The sequence below is a fragment of the Hyla sarda genome, chromosome 1 (genome assembly GCF_029499605.1).
Source record: "Hyla sarda isolate aHylSar1 chromosome 1, aHylSar1.hap1, whole genome shotgun sequence".
Taxonomy (NCBI): Eukaryota; Metazoa; Chordata; class Amphibia; order Anura; family Hylidae; genus Hyla; species Hyla sarda.
In genome coordinates this window covers 568,403,401-568,413,000 of record NC_079189.1, presented here as the reverse complement: position 1 = coordinate 568,413,000, position 9,600 = coordinate 568,403,401, and the positions used below count along the sequence as shown (strand labels likewise).

The 9,600-nt window shown below is 47.1% G+C and overlaps 1 protein-coding gene across 2 annotated transcripts; it reads left to right on the top strand.

The window, feature by feature from the left end:
- The first annotated feature begins 501 nt into the window (after positions 1 to 501).
- LOC130293873 (uncharacterized) lies at positions 502 to 8,569 on the top strand. 2 transcript variants are annotated; one of them, XM_056543081.1, is made up of 2 exons: positions 502 to 5,072; positions 6,037 to 8,569. In XM_056543081.1, the coding sequence occupies exon 1, from the start codon at positions 525 to 527 to the stop codon at positions 3,693 to 3,695; it is 3,171 nt and encodes a 1,056-aa protein (XP_056399056.1). In that variant the 5' UTR covers positions 502 to 524; the 3' UTR covers positions 3,696 to 5,072; positions 6,037 to 8,569. The 2 variants fall into 2 exon arrangements, with proteins under 2 accessions (XP_056399056.1, XP_056399046.1); XM_056543071.1 differs by lacking the exon at positions 6,037 to 8,569 and adding an exon at positions 5,328 to 5,477.
- The last annotated feature ends 1,031 nt before the right edge of the window (positions 8,570 to 9,600 follow it).

The window sequence follows — 9,600 nt, the reverse complement described above, 5'->3', positions numbered from 1 at the left end:
TCTATTGTTTTCTAGTTTCACCGCGTGCTTATTACCTATGACTCAATAAATCTACAGACTTCACCATACAGTCTTGGCTATTGAAGAATAGGGCGGTTTATCTGCATGTCAGACTACACACACACACCACAGGGTAACGTGTAGCGAGGACAGAACAGTGAAACAGCGGCTACCCAGCCAGTGGGCTACAAGACACAGAGACCTGCTATAGTGCAGCTACCTGCTCACAGATATACAGCACTCTCTGCACAGACAAGCATCTTCTTAAAGGCACAATGTCTCAGAAATCTTCACACAAATCCAGATCTGTTGCTTCTGTCTCCACACAAGCTTCATCTATTAGCAGTGCAGTGGCCATTGCCCGCGCAAAAGCTGAAGCAGCTAAAACGCGAGCAGCATTCGCTGAGCAAGAAATGCAAATAAAAATAGAGAAGGCAAGGCTAGAAGCAACATTAGAGAAACTTGCTGCAGAAAAGGAGGCTATAGAGTATCCTGAAACACTACAGCGTGACAGCATACCAGGTATGAAGCTTAAATCGCAAGATCCATTGCAACGCACGTCAGAGTATGTAAATGAGCTCCCAGGTTCAGACAGCAATACTGATCCAGTACAAAAGCCCAAACGTTGTACCATAAGTGAAATAGGCCCAGTACAGCATGAAGTGCCATCCTGGGTCAACTACAAGCAAGAGAGCAACTCGGCTGGTAATAACCTCATTACAGGTCAAGCAGTCAAGCCAGATTACCTCACTGTTGCATCTCCCCTGACGCCAAGGCAGCATGATACTGGCCAGCACAACCAAGAGACTACTAACAGGTATGAGCATACCCCATATTCTTACCAGGGTAGTACACCACCAGTATACCCTGCTGTCTACCAGACCACAATGGACTTTGCAAAGTTTTTTACACGGCGCGAACTAGTCGCAAAAGGAATTGTGACGTTCAATGATCGTCCTGAAGACTATAGAGCCTGGAGATCTTCCTTTCAGAATGTCACAAGAGACTTAGACCTGTCATGTAGTGAAGAGGTGGACCTCTTGGTCAAATACCTGGGGGAAGAGTCAAGCGAACATGCAGCTAGGATCAGGGCTATCAATATAAACTACCCTGAGACTGGTCTTAAAATGATTTGGAGCAGACTTGATGAGTGCTATGGCTCAGCAGAGGTTATAGAAAGTGCCCTCTACAAAAGAATTGAGGACTTTCCCAGGATAACCAACAAAGGCTATCAGAAACTCAGAGAACTTAGTGACTTACTAATGGAACTTCAAGTTGCCAAATCTGAAGGGGACTTACAAGGACTTGCATACCTTGACACAGCAAGAGGTGTCAACCCTTTAGTTCAAAAACTACCCTACAACCTACAAGAGAAGTGGATTACCCATGGTTCCACATATAAATATAAACATAATGTCCCATTTCCTCCATTCTCTGTTTTTGTTGATTTTGTGCATAACCAAGCAAAGATAAGAAATGACCCTAGTTTTGATCTTACATTGTCATGTGCCACTCCAGTTCTCAATTCACGCAAAACCTCAGTGGCAGTACACAAGACTAATGTTTCTCCTCCAGATTTTATTCACAGGCCGGCAAGCCAAGCAGAGGTAAAGGCACGGGATCCAAGCAAGCAGTGTCCCATACATCAAAAGCCTCATCCTCTCCTAAAATGTAGAGCCTTCAGAGAGAAACCAGTTGAAGACCGCAAAAGATTCCTGAAAGAGAATGGCATCTGTTACAAGTGCTGCGGATCAACATCTCATTTTGCCAAGGATTGCAAGGTCAGTGTAAAATGCACAGAATGTGACACCACAGATCACAACACAGCTTTACACCCTGGTCCAGCACCATGGGCTTCACAGAGCGCTTCAAGTGACACTGAGCATGGCGGGGAGAAAGGAAACACTGCTATAGCTTCACCAGAGGTCACTTCACAATGCACAGAAGTGTGCAAAGGGACATTAGGCAGCAGATCCTGCTCTAAAATCTGTCTAGTCAGAGTCTACCCAAAAGGCCAAAAAGACAAAGCTGTAAAACTGTATGCTATACTGGATGATCAGAGTAATAGATCCTTAGCCAGATCAACATTCTTTGACATCTTCAAAGCTCAAGGACCAAGCACTCCATACTCCTTAAAAACCTGTGCAGGTACCACATCCACAATGGGGAGGAAGGCCACCGGCTACCAAATTGAATCCTTAGATGGACAGACATGCCTTCCCTTGCCTACCATAATTGAGTGCAACCAAATTCCTGACAACAGATCTGAAATTCCTACAAGGGAGGTAGCAAGCTATCATTCACACCTAAAGAGCATGGCACATCTTATACCAGAACTTGATCATCAGGCACAGATAATCCTACTTCTTGGGAGAGATATTTTACAAGTACACAAGGTGAGACGTCATATTAATGGCCCCAATAATGCTCCCTATGCCCAAAAGCTAGACCTAGGATGGGTCATAATAGGAGATGTATGCTTAGGACGCATGCACACTCCCACCTCTGTGACCAGCATGCTCACCAATATGCTAGACAATGGTCGACCTTCTCTTTTCCAACCATGCAACAACAACTTTCATGTCAAAGAATTGCCATACTGCAACCAACTGCTCTGCACCTATACAGATCTTCCGTGTGACAGCCATGCAGCATCTAACATTTATGAAGATCAGTTAGGTTGTACAGTCTTTCAGAGAACAACGAAGGATAATCAAGTGGCAATGTCAATAGAGGACAAGTTGTTTTTAGACATAATGCACAATGAATTTGTTAAAGATGAAACTAACAGCTGGGTCGCGCACCTTCCATTCAGGAGTCCCAGACAACGCCTGCCTAATAACAGAGAGCAAGCTCTAAAACGTTTCTCTTCTCTCAAGCACAACCTGCAGAGGAAACAAGAAATGAGAAACCACTTCTTCACCTTCATGAAAAAGATATTTGAAAATGGCCATGCAGAGATAGCTCCCAAACTCAAAGACTTTGAGGAATGCTGGTACCTACCAATGTTTGGAGTATACCACCCAAAGAAACAAGTCCAAATCAGGGTGGTGTTTGACTCTAGTGCCAAGTTTGAGGGTGTCTCTTTAAATGATGTTCTCTTGACAGGTCCAGACCCGAACAACAAACTTATGGGAGTACTCATGCGCTTCCGCAAAGATTCTATTGCCTTCACCGCTGACATTCAACGAATGTTTCATTGTTTCCTTGTCAAAAAGGAAGACAGGAATTTCTTAAGATTGCTCTGGTACAGAGACAATGATCTTTCTAAAGAAGTTATAGAGTACCGTATGAGAGTGCACATCTTTGGCAACAGTCCTTCGCCATCAGTTGCAATTTATGGACTCAAAAGGTCTGCTCAAGAAGGTGAGGCGGAATATGGATCAGATGTCAGAAAATTTGTAGAAAAGGACTTCTATGTTGATGACTGCCTAAAAGCTATGCCTTCAAATGAGACTGCTATTAATCTCCTCAGGAGAGCTCAAGAAATGCTTGCCTACTCAAACCTCAGGCTTCACAAAATAGCCTCCAATAGTCAAGAACTAATAGAAGCCTTTCCATCTCAGGATCGCTGTAGTGATTTGAAAGACCTGGACTTAGGGACTGACCCTATGCCAGTACAACGCAGCCTTGGATCTAAAATCGGACACATTCATCTTCCAAGCCAGCAAGGAGGAAAAGCCCTTCACACGTAGGGGTGTTCTGTCCACCATAAATAGCTTGTATGATCCCTTGGGGTTTGCAGCTCCAGTTACAATTCAAGGTAAAGCCCTACTCAGAAACTTAACCCGTGAAACATCTGACTGGGACACACCTTTACCAGCCGATCAAAGGATTCAGTGGGAAGAGTGGAAAAACTCTCTAACAGCTTTATCTAAGCTCAATGTAGCTAGACCCTATGCACCAGTGCCTTCTACAGAAATACAAAGCCAAAAACTCTACATATTTTCAGATGCTTCTGTCAAGGCAATTGCTGCTGTGGCCTATATTAAAATCATGGACTCTAAAGGACAATGCCATGTCGGATTTGTCATGGGTAAAACCAAACTTGCACCATACCCTGAGCACACTGTACCAAGACTAGAACTATGTGCTGCTGTACTAGCTGTTGAGGTAGCTGAATTAATTACATCTGAATTGGACATTGACCTAAAAGATGTTGCATTCTACACAGACAGTAAGGTGGTCTTAGGTTATATCTACAATGAAACCAGAAGATTCTATGTATATGTTAACAACAGAGTGTTACGGATTAGGAGATCTGTCCATCCAAAGCAGTGGCACTATGTACCTACAGACCAGAACCCTGCTGATCATGCTACTAGAGCCGTTGCTGCTAATCATTTGAATAACACTACATGGTTTTCAGGACCAAAATTCTTGTACAACCCAGAGCAAGCTACCGTGAATGCCTTTGAATTAGTGGGTGCAGAGTTGGATGTTGAAATCCGCCCTCAGGTGTCTACACTCCACACGACAACCTCAGATAACCAACTCGGATCTCAGAGATTCAAACGATTTTCAACCTGGAAGTCACTTGTTCGAGCAATTACCTGTTTAACTCACATAGCTTGCTCATTCAGTAGTATGAGAACTTCTAGTCTAAATGAATGTAAAGGCTGGCATCACTGTAGAAAAGGTCTATGCAGTATCAGACCTGGAACATTCAAAGAAACCATTGGCCTCTTGGCTTAGTCACCAAAACATTCCCTAGTGAAGATGGACATGTTCGCAAAGTAGAAGTGAAGATAGCAAAAGGAAGTGAATCCAAGTTGTTTCTCAGACCAATATCTGAACTAATTTTGCTTCTATCTTGTGAAGACTAAATTGGTGGCATCCACGGATACCAAGCGGGGAGTGTCATGCCTCCAGCATCTTTATGTACTGTAAAGTGAGCCTGATTACACAGGCACTCCATCTAGTGGCTGACTTTGCCTTTCAGTGATTTGTCCCTCTGCTCCTTCCATCCCTCCTCAGTGAAGTGAAGCATCTTGGGAGGAAGAACTCCATTACAGACTGTGCTAAGAAGAGAGAGACTGCATACTCCATTGCCCCATGTGGCAGCATCGCTGGTAAGCTTATGGACTTGCCCTACAGTATTTCTCAGCCACAGCTTCTTCCAGCTACACAGACTCTTATGTTCCAGATCAGCAGCTGCACTGTGTTAAGTTGTAATTAGCAGACCAGCTCTCCACATGTCATCCATGTTATTACATGCTATGTTTCAGATATGTTGTAATGCTGATATGTTGTAATGCTGATATGCTGATATGTTAGTTGTATATGAACATGTGTTTATTCATGTTTTCTGCTCTATTGTTTTCTAGTTTCACCGCGTGCTTATTACCTATGACTCAATAAATCTACAGACTTCACCATACAGTCTTGGCTATTGAAGAATAGGGCGGTTTATCTGCATGTCAGACTACACACACACACACCACAGGGTAACGTGTAGCGAGGACAGAACAATGGTAATGAGGACCAAGTGGCACGGGCGGGGTGAGAAGCTTGCCTTCGGGAACTGTGACATCGGCCGGGCTAATGAATATTCATTCCCTCCCTCCCTTTCCCTCTCCGCTTCCCAAACACACCTTCTGCACATGTGCCGCTTCCTGGGTACACCCGGAAGTGGCCTCAGAGCAGCTTTAGTACAGCCCAGGAAGTGGCACATGTGCAGAAGACGTGTTTGGAAAGTGGAGAGGGAAAGGGAGGGAGGGAATGAATATTCATTAGCTCAGCCAATGTCACAGTGCCCGAAGGCAAGTTTGGTGTCCCGGTACAGTATTGCATATAGTACCTTGTGTAGAGGTCCCCAATGTCAGAGTAACTACGTTCAGGTAGGGTTCCTCAGGTGGGACAGCCCCTAGTCGCCTCTCCTAAAGTTTATCTCTAATAATGATAAATGTATATATTTAATAATTATATATATATATATATATGTTCTATAGTAATGTATATGTTACCTTGTTCGGCGTAGCAGGACCTTCGGTCATGTGACCATGCTAGTAACCTCTATGGTATTGTATGTTGCAGGACCTTAGGAGGTCCTTGGTTCACGTGTTACCCACAAATCTCTGTAATGATGATTGACATCAGTATGGACCAATTAGCAGTAGTCCAGCCCCTGCACATATAAGGGAGCTGCGTCAAATTATCGCTCTTTAAGGTTGCTGCTCTCGTGGATGCCGAACTTACCGGACGGTACTACGCAACTTTTAAAGACATGCTATGCCTCAAACACCTACCGGCCTCAGTGGAACCAAAACCGTGAGTTCAAACCTAAATCCCCGCTATTGCTAGAGTGACTACTGGATCGCAATTAACCCCTAAATCCAGTGGAGCAATGCATAGTATCAAAAGACTCAATGCTAAAGTCCCAACCTTTGTCAATAATCAAGCAAAAGCTGTTGTTATACCTAGAGACTGTTGTAATATTGAAGCTTGCAGAAAACCTTCAGTAAACGTTAATGCTGTTTCAGAAAACTCCTAAGGTTGCGGACAATCTATTCTTCTTATATACCTCCCTACCGCTCTTGGAAAGGGTGGAAGTAGGAAAAGCTTTATTGAGGAGCCCACACCCTGGCGTCACGAATAGCAAGGATTAACAAGCACCCTTTGGTTACCGCACAACTACACTCCCCATACCCAACATCCCCCAGGCCATCACATAGCTTTTTGGCATCTTACGAACAGGATACGGGTGTGTGCCTTCAGCTGTTGCCACCAAGTAAAGTGTACTCCCCCTATATATAAGACTGTCCCAACGTGTTACGGAGCACCATATAATTGTACGGAAGATTGCGTATGGTGCCATGTGCAGAGAGCACACACGAAAAGAGGGGGCTTGCAATCTTCCTCCACTGCCTGATGACGACTGGCAAGATACCCCTCCAGGGGACACCGCAGGGACACCTGGAACTCCATCACCGGTGAGATTGCCCCCTCTGGGGTTTCTTGCACTGGGGGTTCGTGGGCTGAGATCCCGACAGAGGAATCCTCTATTAGCACCCCATCAGAGGCAGCTTTCTCTTCCTCCACCAGCCCTGAGCCAGAGATACCCCTGTCCGCCTGCAGTATGCACGACCGTGCTCACCTAAATTGCCCCAATGGGTCTTTGGGGATGAACCTGATGTAAAAAATGTAAGTCCCGTCACAGAGAACTTCACGCCCCCAAGCATGTACATCTACCTCTTGAGGAGAGGATCCACTACCAAGAGAACACCAAAAAGATGGAGGCACTCTTCATTCGCAAGTGGGATCATCCCCGAGAAGGGGAGAAGCCTTTCGAACGTCGTAGAGCAACAGTGGCCAAGTTCGACAAGGTCAGAAGTTATGGTACCCCCATTGATTGCCACACCGGCTATACCATCCTCGTAAACCGGCAAGCTGTAAAGAGGTCATATCTTCATAAGAACTCCTATTCCCTGGAGGTGGGTGAGATAGTGGAGTACACCCCCATCCAGGGCCTGCAAGGAGAGTGGGCGGCCGCAGTCACCAGGCCAGCCGCTCCAAACCAGTTGTCCTTCAAGTACTTTCCCTCTGATGATTGGGAAGTGGATCCCTTCCAGCTGAGGCTGAAATGGCCTGCTCCTGATGCCTCCACCAACATACCCAAGGAGGAGGAGTCTTTACAGCAGCAGCCACTTCCTTCTGCCTTCAACAAAGTACCCTGGCCTACTCCCTTCCAGAAGGTTTGGCCTCGACCGCGGGTACCAACCAAAGTACCTGGGTCTACTCCCGACAAGGAGCTTTGGTCTGCCCCCCAGGTTCCAACAAATGTGCTGTGACCCACGCCTGATGAGGAGGTGGGGCCGAATCAACCAGCACCAACTGTTAACCTCAATCCTTCAGTGTCACACTCTACCTTTACTAATGTGGTGTGGGAGAGCCACATTAACTCTTTGCCTGCTCGTGATCCTGAGAGGGGTAGAGGCACTAGGCGAGGAGAGGACGATATAGCCAGAGTTGCATCTGAACTGTGACATTTATACAGCTTTAAAGTTTTGTTGTCTTTACAGACTCTTTTCCTGCAACAGTTCAAGAAATGTGCCTAGCAAGACTGTGCTAAGACCGTTGAAGTTGTAACGTAACCGTCAAGCTTTTGTGCCTGGTCCTTAGACCAAAAGACTCCTAGAGGTAGGAGATTCGTAAGTGTGTGCCTGGCTAGAGCTGGTAGCCGTGAAGTTTAGACTCTTAGTGCAGGTGGACTGCTGATCCTTGCACGCCTGTTTATCTGTTTATTTGTGTGTTTCCCTGAAAATAAACCCTACCCCGAAAGTAAGCCCTAGCAGTATTTTCAGGGTGGGCTGCAATATAAGCCCTACCCCGAAAACAAGACCTAGGCCAGGGTAATCAACTAGCTGACTGCGGTCCAGATCCGGACCGTGGCCGCCAGTAATGCCCACAAATCCGTATGCATGGCCGACGTCACGGACGTGTCCCTGCCCCCCGGCTGCTAAGCAACAGAAGGAGGTCCCACTGCCGCTGAGAGCTGCAGCTTCCGTACGGTATGAAGGTGTGAGGTACGGTAGTTTATTATGGCAGAGGGGTGGGGGGCACTGTAGGAGTGTGGAGGATGACAGGGGAAGGGGTGGATGGGGGGCTGTAGCAGTGTGGAGGATGGGGGCTGTATTAGTGTGGAGGATGAGGGGGGCTGTAGCAGTGTGGAGGATGGGGGCTGAGGGAGGATGGGGGGCTGTAGCAGTGTGGAGGATGGGGGGCTGTGGGAGGATGGGGGGGCTGTAGCAGTGTGGAGGATGGGGGCTTTGGGAGGATGGGGAACTGTAGCAGTGTGGAAGATGGGGGGTGCGGCATCCTCCACACTGCTACAGCCCCCCATCTTCCCACAGCCCCCCATCCTCCACACTGCTACAGCCCCCCATCCTCCCACAGCCCCCCATCCTCCCACAGCCCCCCCCGCTGAGAGCTGCAGCTTCCATACGGTATGAAGGTGTGAGGTACGGTAGTTTATTATGGCAGAGGGGTGGGGGGCACTGTAGGAGTGTGGAGGATGACAGGGGAAGGGGAGGATGGGGGGCTGTAGCAGTGTGGAGGATGGGGGGCTGTAGCAGTGTGGAGGATGGGGCGTTGAGGGAGGATGGGGGGCTGTAGCAGTGTGGAGGATGGGGGGCTGTGGGAGGATGGGGGGCTGTAGCAGTGTGGAGGATGGGGGGCTGTGGGAGGATGGGGGGCTGTAGCAGTGTGGAAGATGGGGGTGCGACATCCTCCACACTGCTACAGCCCCCCATCCTCCCACAGCCCCCCATCCTCCACACTGCTACAGCCCCCCATCCTCCCACAGCCCCCCATCCTCCACATTCCTGCAGCCCCCCATAAATAAATAAGCCCTACGCTGTGTTTTTGGGACTAAAATTAATATAAGACCCGGGCTTATTTTCGGAGAAACACGGCACCTCAAAAGTAACGTGACTTTCCTCGTGAAAGTTGCACTTATTAGATGAATGCACCAGAACCCTGTTGAAGTGTTCAATAAATGCTTATGCTAGAGTAACTAAATGTAAATGGTTATTGTACACATGTACATAGAAAATGTATAAATAATAGGTGTTGTAGTAGTTGCTAGTAGGTGGCTTCCTC

Excerpts from the sequence above, each read along its gene's own strand:
- LOC130293873 (XM_056543081.1), top strand. The coding sequence starts at position 525 with ATGAAGCTTAAATCGCAAGATCCATTGCAACGCACGTCAGAGTATGTA.